Source organism: Larimichthys crocea, chromosome VII (genome assembly GCF_000972845.2).
Source record: "Larimichthys crocea isolate SSNF chromosome VII, L_crocea_2.0, whole genome shotgun sequence".
NCBI lineage: Eukaryota > Metazoa > Chordata > Actinopteri > Sciaenidae > Larimichthys > Larimichthys crocea.
In genome coordinates this window covers 28,229,482-28,248,368 of record NC_040017.1, presented here as the reverse complement: position 1 = coordinate 28,248,368, position 18,887 = coordinate 28,229,482, and the positions used below count along the sequence as shown (strand labels likewise).

Here is an 18,887-nt window from a genome sequence, read left to right as displayed (position 1 = left end):
AATACTAATTTTATCTTGCAAATTGGCAATGCCAAACTCGATTTGTAGCACCACAAAGATTAGTTTTAAATTGAAATGATAATTTACAGCTGATGAAGGCCTGAGGGTAATTAGGTAATTTTGAATATTCAGCTTTATTTAACAAGATCGTGGTCAGATTTCCTCATATTACATTAGAACATTTAATCAAATGAACGTGAACACGAATGAAGTAAAAATAAAAGAGGTTTACCTCTCTACATGTCGACATCTGCATCAAATAACGGTGTGTCAGATTTAGAGAATATATTTACAGAAGATTAGATACTTAAATATTCATACAGATGTTTTTATTAGTGTATAATCAGTTTCTGTTGAGGTCGTAGCTTCTCTTCGTCATTTCTTCTTCCCTCGTCTCGTCTTAGGGTTAAATAGTAAATAAATTTCTCCAAAGTCCTTTCCTAACCACATCCTTGACCTCGAAAAACGTCACAAAGTCCTTTCCTAACCACATCCTTGACCTCGAAAAACGTCACAAGGTCAACTGTTCTGGACTTTTCTCTCCTGAGGTTACACGAGGTCCCGTGTGGGCCTTGAGGTCCCGTGTGGGCCTTGAGGTCCTCAGCAGTATTAGTTGTTTGGCTTTGGTTGGGAACAGTAGGTGCCAGTCTATCTCAACACTGTGGTGTCCAGGGTCACAGAGACCTGTTGCTGCCTTCATAGACATAATAGATAGCTTGTTGTTGACGGTCCAATCTGCGTAAACAGACATCTGTGTCTCCAGACTAGAACATGCTGACAATAACACCTCCATGGGTAAAGACATTCTCTGTGACTCATTCTGGGCGTGTAGTATTTGTGCTGTTATCTTGGGGTTTAAAGTCGATCCACCAGGATGAGTTGGGCAGAATGTGAGACCGCTCAGGCCTTCTGATGAACTTTGAGAGTGTCTCTAATTCTCCTTGGCCAAGCGTCAATAAATAATACAGCATAAGACATCAGAGGCTCCTGAACACTTTCTGAACTCCTGATTGACCTTTGACTTCAGTGATTTCTCCACAACAATCATAAGGACAGAGTGAAGGAGCGGTCATAAGGAGTTAGGAGAAGTGTTGGTCTCCATAGTTTTTGTCTGACTTTTTACCTGGGTTTTGTTTTTCTCCTGCTTCCTGATTGTCACGTCTTCAGCAGCGTAGTTTACTTTTTAAAACTTCACTTATTACAACCCGTTCATGTATCTTCTTGACACCAGATGTCACAGTGTTCACGAAAAGGGTTCAGGTGTTAGTAACTCGTACCTGAAAGGCTCCCTCCGTATGCTGTGCAGCTGGTTGTTGGCCAGGATGAGGTGCCTCAGGTTCACCAGGCCTGGAAGTGGGAGTCGTCCAGCGTGGTGAGGCGGTTGGCGTCCAGATGGAGCGCGTGGAGATCCGGAGGTCGGCGAAGGCGTACGGTCGGATCTGACTGATGGTGTTTCTGCTCAGGGTCAGGTGGATCTGGACGTGTACAGAAACAGGAGAATGTTTCTCTGAAAATACTGGAACAACTTTGTAATTTTGCATAAATACAAATACAAGTAATACAATATAGTACTAAAGATAATATATAATATAGAAATACAAAGATCAGGACTATTTAACGAGTTTCAGGCGTTCCTTGGCGCTGTGGGGTAGACTTCTATAAGATGATTTCATTTGAATAAATTGAATAATTTAGTAATATTTCACTTGCGAAAACATTTTTAGAGTTACACTTTTTGTCCTCTGGCTCAGGGAGAGTTCATGGACGAGTCTCCACCCTGGAGATCGTCGAGATTCGGACAGTGAGGTTACAAGACGACCTTTGAACTCTAAAACCACCCCACATTAATAATATTAGTAATTAATATCAGAGCAGAGTGGGTCAAACACACTGCTGAGTACTCCCCCTCTACACTGAATATACACACACTTGGTGTGAAGATGGAGAAATATTTTCTATTAACACTCGATCAAACAGCCGTTGTGTGTGAGCAAACATCATCTTATAAAGGAAGTCTCCAGCTGCGATGCGTGTCTCTATTTGTTGATTAAAATATCATGATGTTTGGATTTTTTTTGTGCACCTCCGTTACTTCGTGATAACAGAGGAATTAATTGGTGAAAAAAACCAATGTGTTGTGTCGGAGGCAGCAGATGTTCCTGATGTTCTCTGCGCTCAGTGTGGAATAAACATCTCCTCATTGTGTTGCCTTCAAGTTCACTAAAAACACTTTAAAATCTTACTTTCAGCACTTCTTTCATCTGAATGCTGAATGCTCAGATACGATCAGACCATTATTCATCTGTGAAAATATTCTCAACGCAAGTGAAGTTATTTACACGTTCCCACTTGGTTCAGGCGTCCCCTCGTGTCCAGAACGCCGTCTCCTTTACATAACAGATGTCTACCTTCTGCTTACAAATGTGGGTTATAATATACTGCAGGTGGACATAACAGCAAGTCCTGTGAGTTCTCTCTGTAAGAAACAAAACAGCTTGCTATTTTGAGTCGTTCCAGTTCAGTCGGTTCAGTCTAAAGCAAATAAAAAGTTGAGTGTGGACGGCATTGGGTATGTAGCTGAAGAAGAGGGGAAATGGTGAGATAAAACTGACCAGGCTGGACATGTTGGCGAAGTCGCGGTGCCTCAGCGTCGTGATGAAGTTGTCCATCAAGCGGAGCTCGGCCGTCTGACGGTCGATGTTGGGTGGGACGAAGAGGAGGCCGGTCTTGGCACACAGCACAGTGTAGGACGGCAGCAGGTTCTGGCAGGTGCAGCGCTTCGGACACAGCATGTTGGAGGAGGAGGAGGGGAGGGAGGACAGGAGGATGAAGAGGAGGAGGAGAGGGCACGCCAACGAGGAGACGACATCCATGGCTGCTCTCCTGCTGCAACACAAGAAGAGAAGAAAACGTCAAATGAAACCCTTTTCACAAACCATCGCTCCTCCATTCGGTTTTTCTGCAAAGATAGAAGTAAACTTTATTTATTCAGCGACCAGGTAGCTGCAAGAATTCAAAACAATAAAACAGTAAAACAATAAAAAGACAATACAGGACAAAGAGGAGGTCCTGAACCACGACTGCAAACGCTCGGTCACCTTTGGTCTTAGGTCTAGATTTCTGGGCCACTAGAAGACCTCAGTATGTAGACCATGTAGACCTCAGTATGTAGACCTCAAAGGTCTCATGAAGATCATTGAGACCTTTGAGGTCTACATACCTCAAACACCAGGTTCCAATAGAACTTCATGTTTAGTGCTGAAGATGGTGCTCCTGTTGGTTGTTGACACTGTTCACATGATTGAATGTCACTAGAACGTTGTTCGAGACTTCAGACATCTTTACTGAGATTTATGATCACCTTACACAAGATGACTGAGATGATGGGAACACCCCACAACTCAAGGACAAAAACAGAATTCGACCACTCAAAACTTTGTGTTTGTCAAAAAGATCTTGTGGTTTGCATCACGTTAGACACACCACCAGATTTTTGGAAAACCCTCTCAGCATCGATCATGACGAGAACTTCTGTTTCGTCAGAGTTAAGTTGAAGAAAGTTCTGATAGCTGTAGGACAGTCCTGACTGAGACGAGTCATCTCGACTCTGTAAATGAAGATCATTCCTCACAGTGACACAGCGAGCGAGATAACAGCTGCAGAAAGCGTGAGGACATTTTCTGCTTTTACAGCAGCTTGTAACATTTATTTTGCAGACATAAGGAGCCCAAAAGTGTGACTGTAAATGCTTCATGAAAGAGGGGAGGACGGGCGAGGCGAGCGGGGTTGGAGGATGGGGAGGGGGTAAATTAAAGTTTGTTGGTGCAGAGCTGCTGCTGAGTAAGTTGTCCTGGGGAAGGGAAAGTAAACACTACTTCTCTCATCAGTTAAGCTCACTGCACTCACATGATTACAATCCGAGGAGAACATTAAAGAGCACAAATTATCCTCGGCCTGGCTGTGTGTCTCACTTCATAAATTTCATGGATGTTTTTTGTGCATAAAAATGAGACTAAAACCAACTTTTTTTTCCAGCCAAAGCAATAAAGGAATACATTTACATTGATATTGATTTCCCTCCGCTCGGTCCGCACGTTCATCTCCGCGGAGCGCTGAATACATAAAACACAGGCGAGCCGGAGCGACATATGCAAAAGGAAAAAGCATGCCAACACACAAATACTCATTCATGACTCGAAAAGTTAGATGCCGAGCGACCGGAGGAAGGTCGATTGCAAATGACAGCAGCAGAGAGACGAGCTCTTTTCTTTACGGTGCTGAAATATTCAAAATGTGCCTCGACTGCGGCGCAGAATACAGAACAGGAAGCACGCACGTGTCCTCATAACAGGATACGAGCTCAATGTGAGGAAGTAATGGGATGAGATGAATTCGCTGAGCGGGAAAACGATCGGGAGGATTCAAAACCCAACTGAGGCGACACTGAAATGTCAATGGGTAATTGAGGAGTCATGACGGGAATGCGAGCGACAACTGGAAACCCACTTTTGTCTCTTGAATGAGACGACTCAAACCTCACAGGAGCTTTATTGGTGAGCACTGAGGTGAGGAAGAAGACCTTCATCATGGAGGAGGACGGGCAACAAATTAACGAGAAACTGAAAAGCACTGGTGACTGTGTTTTTATCTCGTTGGTCCATAAACAGATATCTGCACATGAATTCATAATCTGAAGGCAAAGGACCAAGATCAGAAGCTCCCTGGTTTCCATCTGTAGTCAGAGCTGCACCATGTTTAAGTTGGCTTTGGTTGTAAACAACAGTCTCATCAGGAGCTAATCCCATTGGGCGAATGGTCGGGTACATCCTAGATAAATTGACACATGGAGAGAAATAACCATTCACTCATTCATCATCAGTTAACCTGCACGGACACAAAAGGACCCAAACAAACTGACGGCAACCTTCGTGTCCGTAACATGAAGCCAACACAAGAGGTGCCACAAACTGCAGTTCCTCTAATGTCCACTTGAGGCTGGCTCCAGAAGTGAGTCAGTCTCCATAAGTCCCCATGTCCAAATGTCCAACTTCACAGCAGAAATAAACATGTTTACAGCCTGGTACAAAAAACAGTTTTGGTCTCTGTAGCTAATTTCCCCGTTCATGACAACTGTACTGAGGGTGAATTTATATACAACTCACCTGTTCACATTATATTAAGGCTTAAAGTTATGCAGGATTAAGAGCGTGGACGCTTTGATTGACAGGTGGGTGTGGTTACAGGTGTCTTATTTGAGGTCCACCAATAAACATCTTTGCCGATATTTAGATGAACTCGGAGGCGGTGGACCACCAACAACGACGAGTCTTCACGGATTCTTTAATGTGTCACGACATGAACCACCAACCATCGTGTGTTGAATAACCTCGTCGTCCTAAACCCGACACTTTAACCTTTAAGTGTGAGTCATTGCGCTCAGGTGCTGAGCTCTTCATAAACCTGAGGAGGTGGACTGACCAATCACATCACAGCTATCTTCAGTGCGTCTCTCTGCTGCTCTGGGAACAGTTTGAATTTGTTTAGTCAGGCCAGCTCAGCGTGAGAAAAATGCCAAGCGTCTCTTTTTGGTCTCCTCGTCCTCCGTCCTTTCATCACTCTCTCCTCGACTAAAAAAGCACTCCTCATTTCAGTCGTGTCACACCTTTCTCCCTCCATCTTTCCGCCTCAATCATCCCTCTCTCCCTATCTTTCCTGTCGTAGCTCTCTCTCCTGACATCCCTCCATCGTCATCTCTCTCTCTCTGTGAGATCGTTTATTTCTCCGTCGCTCTGAATAACATCCATTTCCATTTTTCCGTTTCCTGAATGCATCTCTGGCCCGACACGTGTATGATGAACTGACATCCGTGTGGCATGTCAGACGTGACACGTTAATGAAATGCATGATTGAAAGTTGACATGTTTCATTTACACGGTGATTGAGTTTTACGACCCGCGGGCCTGAATCACACCGACGTTCGACGCCGTCTGTTTAATTTGTTTGAAAACGAAGAGAAAGCTACAAGAGAAACACGGTTCAACATAACTGAGTCCAACAAAATAAAAGTCTCATTTTATTTAACACATGGACATGTAAACACAGTTACACATATTATATTATATATAATCTTATATTATATTTTATATTATATGTTATATTATATTATTTCTCGACCTTGTGGTGCTTGATGCTAATGATAGCACGCTAACATGCTGCTAATGTCAATGCTAACAAACACACCTTCTGTTCATTAGCCCATTTAACTTTAGATGCTATGTGTTAGCTTGTTTATGTTAACCAAATGTTGAAGATAAGACTGACAGTAGTTAGCTCACTAGCTAACGCAATGTTTAAATTGCTAGCTAACTTTAAGTTGATAGAAATTAGCTAGCTAGTTAGCTTACTAGCCAGCTAAAGAATGATTTAAATTAACCAGTTAGTCAATGATTAAAGTAAATTAGTTAGCTAATAACTAGCATTTATTAAACTGCTAGCTAACTAATGATTGATGTAAATCAGTTAGCAGTTAGCATTTTTTTGCTAACATTAACTCAGATGAAACAAGTTAATGACTGATAGCTTGTTATGTAACGAGCTAATGATTGATTTAAATAAGTTATTTAGACTAGTGGTTTGGTAACATTCGTCATCAGTAACTAATGACTGATGTAGACAACCTCATTAAGTAGCATTTAGCAAAGTGCTAGCTAACGAGCCAGCTAATGACTGATTTAAATAAGTTAGCCATTTAGCTAGCACTTTGGAATTAGCTAGCTAGCTAGTGTTTTTTTGCAAAACGCTAGCAAACTAGCTACCTAACCGTTTGGCTAGTGTTAATTAACGAGTTAGTTAACGAGTTAGTTAAGCTTGTTATGTAACTAGCATTTAGCAAAGTGCTAGCAAACTAGCCAGCTAATGAATATTTAAATTAGTTGTGTTTGGTAACGAGTTAGTTAATGATTAAAGTAAATTAGTTATCTAATTAACTAGTAATTAGCAAAATGCTAGTAATGATTGGTTTAAATTAGTTATTTAGGCTAGTGGTTTGGTAACGTTCGTCATCAGTAACTAATTACTGATTACCTCATTAAGTAGCATTTAGCAAAGCAAAGCTGAGGACGCTGACCTCTGTCTTTGTTTAGATTGACTGCTCATGTTCACCTGTGCACCTCACCTGTGCACAGAGCGTTAAATCATCGTCACATGATCTCTGATGTTTGAACACACACACACACACACACACACACACACACACACACACACACACACTGCTCCGTGTGGTCAAACAAACCTGCAGAGAGAGAGGAGGAAGAGGAAAAGAGAAGAAGTTGCATGTTTCCTCCAGTTGGTGGAGATGTTGCCCTTCATCTTAACAAACCTGCACACACACACACACACACACACACACACACTGATATATGTGTGTGTGTGTGTGTCTCAAGGCTGAGGGAAGAGGGAGGCCTCGGTGCTACATGGAGCTGAAAGCAGAGAAACAAAGAGGTGGAGGCCGAGCAGAAAGGACTTCATGTTCATCACGGCGTAGAAACGAGTTTCTGCTGCTGTCGTCCAAACAGAACGTCCTGTTCCACGTCGCTGCTGCGACTCGATCACGTCTGCAGAATAAAACACCGCTGGTCTACTCATGACGACAGTAACTCACAGACGTCACCTCAGCATGCAGCTCACCTGCAAACACACACCTGTGTCATGTCTTATGCACACGGTGAATAGCTCACTGTGAAGGTAGACTCTGATTGGCTGCTGTAAACACCGAGCGATACCCGTGCACGTTTCATCAGAACCCTTTAATCTGAGCTGTTGACTCATTTTCAGCAGCTCGCAGACATCACTGACTGTCGGCCACCGAGCAGCTTTAATGATGGACTGAAAGAACGCTGATTTATCTGAAGCTGTAGTGAAGCAATCATTTCCACAGGTAACAAACAGTTCTCTACCTGACTGCAGCCTCAACGTTACCGTGTGTGCTGCGAGTTTAACGTTAAACGAAGACGCTCAGAACACGCCGCACGTCTGCGACTGACGGTTTGATTTGTTTGTGAGTCGGAGCAGGCGGGGACGCGTTGCCATTTCAGTTAACATCCATCACTGTCATTCACAGCATTGACATGCTAATGCGTGCGCGCAGAGCGCTGTTCGACTTCATGTCGTTTAAATTGAAATGTCATTTTCATTTCAGTCGTTCGGAGGCTGACAACTTAACACTGTGATCAAAAGACACATCCTGTTTGCTGTTGTTTCCTAAAGTTGCTGCAATTATTGAGAAATTTTCATCCGATGCCAGAGCGTCAAAAAAATCCAAAATCCAAATCCCGGCGTCCCAGCAGTCGTTTCTAATCGGGTAAATCGCTCCGGAGTGGCGTGGGAACCGAGCTCGTATATTAAAAAAGAAAACACGTCTCCGCTCGCAGTCAGCATTTTTTCATGAGGCCTGAACTTGTGTTCAGGATTCTGATTATTCAGCTTATTTCAAACCTCCTGACACAAGAACAAGATTGGCAACCGGCAATCGAAACTCTGAAGTTCGAACTCTGCCAAGAATCCAAAAAAAAACAAACTCAGTTCATGTTTCCGTGTTTCTGTTTTAATTGTTTTGGCATCGAGGTTCGTAAATTTTGAAATAGAAGATTTAAACCATCAGCAGCTTCAACCTTCAAAATCCACGATGTGATTAATCTGTGCACAGCTGAGAAAACTGCAGAAGGTTATCCCAGGAAACATCTGTAGAATACTTTATATGAACTGTGTTTACAACGGTCAGTTAAACAGTGACTGCTGTTGGTTTGAATCATGGTGTATTGATTTCTGACGCTGGCCGATCGGGTTTATTATTCATAGTTTTCACGTGACGTCTCATCACTATGGAAACGCCCATTTGAAGAGCCAAGCAAGGTTTTCTTCTGCTTCAGTCTCAGCAGGCTCAGCTCTGTGACGCTGTAGCCGTGATGTTGTTGTGGTCTGTTTTCCACCAGGAGTGTTTCAGAAGCGTTTTGCGCTCCAGATTTTGTTAACTTGCTCAGATCTGGTCATTTTTTCTTGGTTTATGTGCTTCTACTATGATTAAGTAACTACGTAGTTAAATTGTTTGTCTGTTTCTACAATGTGGAGTCTGCACAGGAAGCTTTATTTTGAAAACTGACCACATTCTGTACGTACTCTACGGCTGTGGCGCTTCTGGCGGCGTCACAAACATTGTCGAGAGCGGCCACGTTCAAATATTCATCGTAGCCACGCCTGGTTGCCTGGTGGACACCAGTAGTTTGTTTGTTCAGGCAAAGTGCTTGATATTTCTTGTTGTCAACCGATGAGGAGACTAGTCAGAGTTCACCAGGTTGAACTTTGGCCTCGGAGCGTGTTGAACCCAACTGCAGATCTCTTTGTATCAGAATCCGAAGCCTGAATCCGACATGGCGGCATTACTGACCCATCCAGAACCAGAAACATAGAACTATCTGTACTTTTGTATGCTTTCATCCTGATGGAGGAGGGACGACTTTTCCACAAGATACACGTGGACATCGATACAAGTGGAGCTCTGCGTGAGAAGTCATCTAAATATTCGTAGGTGGAAGTTGGTGGAACATTCTCACGCTCCGTACAGTCGCATGACTGAACTACAATTAACTATTAACAATTCATTTGTGTGTTTTCTCAGCTACTTGTAGAAAAATGTTTTTCTTCTCGAGATACAGAAATGTAACAATAATATTGGAACACCTGGGAAGCAGAGTGATGTGTCTGTCCAATCAGATGACTCGGTTGGACCAAACTGTTGTTTATTTTTATAGAACTGCAAATTCTTATGAAGTCTAGAGTTCATTTGAATTGATGCATGTTCAAACCCGCCAAGCTCTGACTTCCATGTGAGCGAGCATACATCCACCATCGCTGCTGCTCTTTCCCCTGATGGAAGTCTGAACACTGTCATTCATATTAATGCCACTGCAGCCAGTATCAATCAGTGTCCGGCAGCTCTGCCCACTGTGCTCGCAGCTCAGCAGTCTCAGAGACCGCAAAGATCAAAGTCAAATAAAAAAAAAAAGGGTTTTATAAAAAGTCAGTTTAATAAGGCTTTGATCACGCGCATTGCACTTCTCCAGATCAATGATTTCTGCCTTTTTGTCCTGAAAGCTCATTGTGTTCGCTCGCTGTTTGATCGCTGGATTGCAGCTGCGAATAATGGCCGGCTGTAAAAAATAATTTTTTATTCTTTGTTTGTATTTCCAGAGATGGAAGACTTTAAAATCAGACAGGACGCTCTTCAGGAACGCCTGACTGACGGCGATTTATTGTGCTAATATTCAAATATAACGATGATCATCAATCAGATTTATTCACCTTAGTTTAAAGGTTTTTGGTCCCTGTAAAATCCACTTCATTTCATGCAGCACTGACCCTTTAAAAACCTGCTGCAGCACTTACAGTGTCTGGATCTGTGCTTAGCAGTAATCTGAACTGTGCACAACAGATCGTCTTCTTACTGGACAAACAAGTCCTCCAGTGTCCACCAAACCTTATTTTATCTGCTAGGTTACTGCACGGTTCTCCAGGAGGTTCTCTGGTTCTACAAGGAGTTGTAAACGGGTTAGAACCTCTTTATTTAGGGGATGATTTCTTTCAAACTATGTGAAGGACTAAAAGTTGAATTAGGTGGCAGAAAATAGCATGAAATTAGAGCTGCGACAATCAGTGAATCGCTGAATGTTACGGTCTATAAATCATCTTAAAACATTAAAAAAATGTTCACAAAGCTTAATTAGTCAATTAATATTCCGTCCATCAACTCCTCAACAAATGGTTCTTTGAGACTCGGTTGTAGACCATCAGTCGATTGTAAACAGCGATTGTTTCACGTGGACTTTAAAGATGAAACGTCTCCTAGTTTACGGACAAAGATCTCATATAAAACTTAGAGGATTTAAATCACTTACAGGCAGTTTGTAGGAACAGACTCTGACCCAGAAAAGAAAAAAGCAATCATGAGTAGTATTCCTCTCAGCAGCGAGGAAGTAATCTTGGTGGATTTCTAATGACGGAGTGTAATCTCAGTATGCTCCGGGACCCCTCTGGTGACATTATCACAGCATTTGCATTTCCCAGTCTCCCCTGGGAACAGCTCATCTCCTGAACAAACAGGAATACCATTATCACCGCCAGCCAGCGGCCCAATCAGAGCGACTCGAAGCCAGAGATGTTGAGCGTTCGCTGATATCAATTACAGACGCTTTAGACCTCCAGAAATATCTAAGCAGGCCGGTAGCTGAAAACATATTGGGATCCATACTCACGATCAATACTCAGATTTAGTGCCGACATATTAGAGAAAACTGTGTCTCAAAGTGCTGATGATTGTATCGAATATTAGTTTTTGAATTTGACAGAAAAATGATCGAAGGATCATCTCAATAAACTCAGACTGTGTTGATCTGCTCACAGAGTTTCCTGACAACAACATCTGACTGCTGTTGGACTCGTAGGTGTCTCGTGTTGTCGACCTTGCTGATGTTCGGCTGTTCGCCGCACGAGGCGAGTCGAGTTTCATCTTTGGCAGATAGAGGCTCCCGTTTCCCAGCATGCTTCAGGACCCCTACGGTGACATCATCACCCCATTACAGATTCCCAGCTTATCTTCTGACGAAACTGGTTCACCATCACGGCTGCCTGTCACCATCCCAATCAAACAGAGGTTCAGGCTTACAGCGGGGGTCAACACACACACACACACACACACACGCACACACACACACACACACACACCTGTGTCTAACCGCAGGGATCAGCTGTTTGCCCTCAGTTTTGGCTGAAAGGATTGATTGAGGTGACACAACAGGGTGTCCGAGTGTGTGTGTGTGTGTGTGTGTGTGTGTGTGTGTGTTAATTATGTTTCTGAATGTCTCTTGTGTGTGTGTGTGCATGTATGAACACAATCCAATCAGCTTTCGTGTTCGGGAGAGTGAATTTAAATAATTTTACAAGTTAAATCTGAGTGTTACCGCTGTTTATACAGCACTGTGTGTGTGTGTGTGTGTGTGTGTCTGTGTGTGTGTGTGTGTGTCTTTTGGAGTCAGTCTTGAATAATTTTACATAATCCATGAATGAAGACAGCACAGCGGAAACGAAGCCGACATTTGAAACACCAATCAGCTCTCTGCTGGTTAATGCTCATATGTGTGTGTGTGTGTGTGTGTGTGTGTGTGTGTGTGTGTGTGTGTGTGTGTCGGTGTGTGTCGGTGTGTCATCATATCTCCTGAACCGAACACGACAACACAGAACAGGTGATGTTTACCTGTTTGTTCTGGTCAAAGATTACTGACTCAGCCCGGGATGCCAAGAGCCAAACCCGGCAAGAAAACCATCTCGCTGTGTTCACTGTTAGACTGGACACTGCTGGTTCAGAGGTTCTGTCGCTGTGTCTGGAGGTTGTGTCACTGGAAGCTTAAAAACTGAAGCAATCTTCAACATCTCATAAGCGGAGGAGGTGTCTATATACTCTAGTCAAAACCTGTAATTCAAGATCAGACTAATGTCTTCTTGAAGGTGTCAGCTTATTATTATTAAACACAAAGTGTGTCATTTCTGTTGGTTCTGACAATAACGCTTGAATTGAATAAATAAGATGTCGAGGTGTAAATAGACAGACATGAGTGCAAAGCCAAATCCCAGAAATGAAACACAAATACACACACACACACACACACACACACACACACACACAAACATCAAGCTTATTGCTGTCTCTACAAACACAGGCGGCTGTTTGATGTTGACAAGAGGATTACCATGTCAATAACAACCACGAGCAGGAGAGAGGAGGAGGAGGAAGAAGGTGATGGACATTTGAACATGGGGACTTATGGAGACTGACTCACTTCTGGAGCCAGCCTCAAGTGGAACTGAGAGGAACTGCAGTTTGTGGCACTTCCTGTGTTGGCTTCACTTCATTCACTTGCCATTTTAATATGCTGCTCAAAATTGGTGATATAAATATACTGAAAATTTCAGTCAAGGTTTTACAGAGAAATATTTTACCGATTTATGTAAATTATAATGAAACACACTTCCATGTAAAACTAATAATATTTAAAGAGGTTTGTATACAATTTAAAAACAAAGAAAAGACAGAAACCTACTGTAAAAATGTAGATTAGGTTACAGAGTTTGAATGTAAAATAACACTAATTAATTAGTGTAATTAACCATAATTACAAAAATGTAATACTGTTAGTATGGACATAAAGATTAATATATAATTAGCCATATATTGAATTATAGATAATTACTGTAATTTTACGTAAATCTACAGATTTAAGAAAACAGAAAAAATACTGTATAAATATAATGTCATAATTTTTCTGTACAAAAATTAGAAAAATCATTAATGACATGAAACTTAAAATAACAGTTTGGTTGTTAATTTACAGAAAATGTCTTTATAAAACTGTAAAAATGTATTTTCAATAAGTGTAATATTTTCTGTACAGTGTTTGTGTGTTTGCAGTTGTTGTGTTCAGCAGTGAGTGCACTCCAAGTTCTTCAGTGATGGAGGTTACGATGAGGATTAAAAAAGACTCTGGCACTATCGGGGTTGGTGGTTGATGATCCAGCCACGGCTCTTTAATACTGTCTTCATGTTTTGGCAGCACGAATGAGCATTATTAGAGAATGACTGCCAAACATTCATTTTTCCAACTTTCACCTCAGACGACGGTCAAACGAATAATCAAGACGACAAAACAAGAATCTGCCAAGACAGATGTATGAACGTACGCTCCTGCACCTGCTCCTCATCGCCTCCTCGGCCGATAAAGTCGATATTAAGAAACAGACTTTACATTTTTACATTTTTTGGAGCCTGAACAAATGTTTGTGATTTATCACTAAATTTAAATTTGGCTGAGTTCCCCTGCTCAGTGTCTGATTTACCACCCAGTCAACATGAAGGTTATAATCTTCAGTTTTTGTTTAAATGAATTGAAATGGCATTTCCTATATTCTCATTGATACAAATGAGGAGCAATAAACGACTATATTTTAGTGTGAAAGGTCTACTTGAACTAAAGTGTCCATGTTTAAAGTTAATTTAGAAAAGAAAAAAGAAACCTGAAGAATCAAACATGAGCCAGTGAAAGACGAAAGCTCAGGTGAGTTCATGTTTGTCTCCCTCGGTGCTCTGACTTTACAATCTGGACAGTCCAAACTCAGTTTACAGCAGCTAACAGCAGCTACAGTTGACAGCATTTTTCTAGGGTTTACTAAGCGTTACGTACTTCTCCCGACCCGGAGCCCAAAGTTACATAGTGTGAGAACAGACGTACGACTGACAGAGACACCGTTCAGCTGATCACAGGTCAGTGTAACATCAAATGGTAACAAACATTGTTTGGCTGAAGGTTGAAGTCGGTTGAAACATTAACATCCACTGTCTCTCTTGTATCATCGTCTTTCTAACATAAATCCTGTTCGCTGTCGACTTTCGTCTCATCACACTTCACAAGGACTCCGACAGGAAACACTGCACCATTTTCCTCTTTTGTTTCTTTGTCTGGAGAACATTGGAAACCTCTTCATCAACAGCAGCACTAATCGACACTCTCAGCCTCGCAGCGGGGTAATGGACGTACGGAGAGTAATTATGCAAATGTGAGTGCGCACATGCATGTTCATATTTACTCGTGTGTGTCTCCTGAGTGAGCTCTTCGCACGCAGGAGGAGGCGCAGGAACAATGGGAGGAGATGATGAGAAGCGAGCGAGCGAGCAGAGAATGTTAGATAAATCAGAGAGAGGAGAGAGGGCGAAGGAGGGAAGGAAGGATAGGAAGATGAAGAAGGAGATAAAGGCAGCAGGAGAGCTGACACCTCAACACTGCTGCAGCACATCCTGTACTCAGCACTACAGAGGCAGAGGGCAGGCTGGGAGATAAACACTTTGGAAAAGGATGATGGGATTGGACTCACTGTTGGGGACATTTTCACCTAATTAATAACTATATTTATAGTTTATGACGTATGTTATTGTAGAGTCCTGTCTCCATCTGCTTATCCAGGGTCGGGTCACAGTGGCAGGGCATTCCCGACATTCTCCTCCTGGGGGATCGCGAGGTGTCCCCATACCAGATGAGCTATGTAGTCCCTCCATCGAGCTCTGGGTCTGCCCCGGTCGGTCCCCATCGAGTTGGATATACCTCGAGTGGAAGCACAGTCCAGCTTGGAGGGCAGTATTCAGCTGGCATGCGCACTGTTGAGATACCCTTGAGTAAGGCAGTGAGTAGCTACTGCACCCTGGGTGACACTAGGAGGCAGTTTATCTCTCTCCACATTTGTAGGTCTATGGACTGTTGTCAACCAAAGCCCGCTCATACAGTATGTGATTGGCCAACTCTACTCAGACTACAAACGGAAACCAGAATGAATTGATTTGGGATTTATTTGCTGAAGTACAATATCATATGAAATGCTTAAAAAATGCTCGAACCATTACCCAAAGCTCAGGGATGGGGAAAAAACGGTTAAATCAAGAACGATGCCATCCAATACCAGTCCAGTACAAAGTCTAAATTACTACCAATGCTGCACCCATCCACCAGGGATTACAGTCAAATCATTACTTTCACCTGTAATGAATTATTAATAAAATTTACCAAAACACAACATAACCTTAATTTTGTGTCAAACTTCACTCGAAATCCAACAATCCAATGCAATTCCAGAGTCATTCATACACAGATAACTATTTCAGGACTTTGGTATAATTCTTTTTAATGTGAGATTCCTTCTACAGGCCTGTAGGGGTCTCCAAATCTCACCTGCACAGTCTTTAGATGCCGTAATCGTAATCATGCACACGTCACGAACCAGCAAGTTAGTTTGCAAAATGGCTTTGAGTTTGTCAGAAGGACAGATGCAAAGAACTTTGTTGTCAAATGTCCGACGTCCACATTACTGTTGACGCTTCTGTCACTCGTTAACAAGACTTCAGGATATTTGAACTCTTTTACTCTTTTAGTCTGACTAAAGCTGGATTACTGATGGGGTAAGGGACATATACTCTGTGGAACTATACCCTGAGATTCATGTTGTGTTTGTTGGTTTGGGATCAAACTCAGAACGTCTATCGTCTTGACAAGCCTCTGAAGGTACTGACCAATGTTTCTGAGCTTCTGGTGTAGCCAACCGATTTCTGTATAATGGACAACAAATATCTGAGCCAAGACAGCGTCTCCTGTGTGGCCGACATTGTTTACAGTCCAATTAGCAACTTGAAATGCAAGAATGAAGATTGAGAGACGACAGCTTGTTTCACAGTCTTTGTTAGATGCACGTTAAATGCACAATCTCAATTAAATCTGCTTTTCTTCACTCAGTATGAACGCTGCTTTTCACAGTCCAAAAGCTTTATTGAAATCAAGTAGCTGAGTACTACAGTTTAAATCCAGAGAAAAGTATAAAAATAAAGACTAAGATGTCAATAAAAGGAGATACGATGACAGTTTCAGTGGATAACAGGTGGATAGACACACACACAGGTAGTAAAGCCGCTATTTTCTCATCCTTCCTTGCAGAGCAGCCAGAGGTCAGGGCCTCGGAGGGTTTGCTGCTCCTAACAGGCTTACACTGCCAGCCCTAATCAGCCTGAACAACCAGACCGTTCGGCCAAGGTCCACACAGGAGGCGAGGTCGAGATAGCTGCCACGAGAAAATGAGTCTGCCAGGGCAACGCTGTGGAAGTGGAACCTCAGCAACTGCCGGCAAAACCTCACAGGGTGTTGGGGTGCAGCAGAGCACTGATGAATGACTTCAAGGATGCTTCCTCTGCGGATTCAGACTGCGAGGCAGGTAGAAAAACAACGTGACTGCATCAATACAACCCTGAAACATCAGAATCATTTTGTGTTTTTCTTTATCATTTGAACAGGATTTGGTTATCGTGCCCTGTGATGAACTGCCGACTTGTCCAGGGTTTACTCCACCTCTTGCGCAATGCCAACTGGAATCCGAAAACTCAGCAGTGTCCAGTCTAACAGTGAACACAGCGACAGAACCTCTGAACCAGCAGTGTCCACAGCGACAGAACCTCTGAACCAGCAGTGTCCAGTCTAACAGTGAACACCTACCGAGGTGGATTTCTTGCCGGGTTTGGCTCCTGGCATCTCGGGGCTGAGTCAGCCGAGCTAACCACAGTTAGCAGTTCACTACTTATCAATGTTTCCATCATAAAGTCTGTAACTCACCTCGGTACTGTAACGTTATTCCTTGTTGGTCTCAGAGGCTGTGCTCGAACCCGGTCCGGCTGCTGAGCCCGGTTCTGTCACCTGCTACCGGTAGACTTATTTAGCAGTGGTCCATCATTGTTGTGCTACAATTGTGTCGTAAATCTGAATTTACTTGTTAAACGACAGATTCTGATTCATCTGAACGTGATGCACCTTCAGAACGCTGATACGAATGTTGCACACTCGTCGAAGCTTCAGTGCTTCCTGTGAAAAATCCAAGCCACTAGATCAACGGATAAAAAAATGCAAACTGAAGGCCAGTCACATCCACTTAAACTTCACTCTGACAATGACAGATTGGTGTTGCTGTTCCCATGGTGCCTGTCTGCAGAATGGGTTATTACTTTCCACTAATGCTGCATGTGCTCGGAGCAGGCAGAGCTGCAGAGTTTCTGTTAAACTGAGACGGAAAAGACGAACAAACAACAAACAACTTAACCGCAGTTTGAGGAAGTTGATGTTCGTATTTCACATGAAGACGGTTCGCACAAGACTCTTGAGAACTACCCACAGTTCCAGGTTTTAAATGGTCTGTGGGGGACGTCACAGAGACTACGTCCGGGTCTTTGTGTCTAGGTTAACAAATGAATTAAGTACTGTGAGGTTAAATGAATTGACCCTTGCGGATGCGGCAGTGCCCTGACACCTCCTGGGTTTAAATATGTCACTGTGTGATTGATGGGATAACTGCAGCAGTATGAGTGTTGTTCATACACAAACAAGACACAAAATGGAGAAACTATTGTTTTATTGCTTCAGAGAATGTTTCCCTCACCACAGATTTGACAGGAAGACCATTTTAAACTGAGAGAATTTCATTTCTGTTTGTTCCAATCCAGAGACTTTAGTGTCACGTTGTCTAAATGCTTCCCAGCCCACCAGGAAAGGGATTAATGTGGAGAAACAGTGAGAGATAAATACACTCAGCAGTGCATCGCTTTATCCACATACCATTTATTTAGTGGAGCTATAGCGCAAGTCAGAGCTCAGTGTGGACTGCCCTGCCTTCACCTCTACTGTAGATGTCTCACTGGCTTTGGTTTCAGTTTGTGGTGTATCTCAATTTAAAACCTTTCACCCTGCTGAGAACATTCAGAAGGAAACACTGTGATCGCCACATCCAACCAAAAAAGACCAATCTTCCCTTTCCGGTGACCCGAGCTAATAATTTTGATCTGGTTTAGTGATCCGAGGTCTAAACACTGATTTCTGGTTTAGAGAACTGGTTTACTGGAGGGACAAGATAAACTGTGGCATTAATCATCAACAGATAAACAGAGGTTGTTTTTTTTTTGACTATGTAGAGCACCAGGAGCTTAAACCCAGGCGTTTAAGCACTTCAGGAGACTCCATGTAAATAAATATAGAACAGTTTTTCTTTCTTGTGGCAGAAGGAAGGTTCATCACCTTTCCTTGGCTCCCAAAGAAAGCAGAACAAGAGGCAACACCTCCAAAGTTAAACACCTTCAAACCCATCACCAGTCGCCAAGGGTCGGCAAAGTCATGGAGAAAAAACATTAGTTAGGCTCACTGTATCTTCAAGAGACAACATACGCTCTTAAAGGGCTATCAAATGTCTCATCTAATGATGAAAGCTCA

The 18,887-nt window shown here is 42.7% G+C and overlaps 1 protein-coding gene across 1 annotated transcript in view; it reads right to left on the bottom strand.

The window, feature by feature from the left end:
- LOC113746131 (leucine-rich repeat and fibronectin type III domain-containing protein 1-like protein) overlaps positions 1–18,887 on the bottom strand; it is a 201,293-nt gene that overhangs the window by 30,137 nt on the left and 152,269 nt on the right. Inside the window, 5 exon segments of the mRNA XM_074527724.1 lie at positions 1,278–1,294; positions 1,297–1,350; positions 1,353–1,412; positions 1,415–1,475; positions 2,613–2,886. Coding sequence (XP_074383825.1) covers positions 1,278–1,294; positions 1,297–1,350; positions 1,353–1,412; positions 1,415–1,475; positions 2,613–2,873 — 453 coding nt within the window. The 5' untranslated portion in view covers positions 2,874–2,886.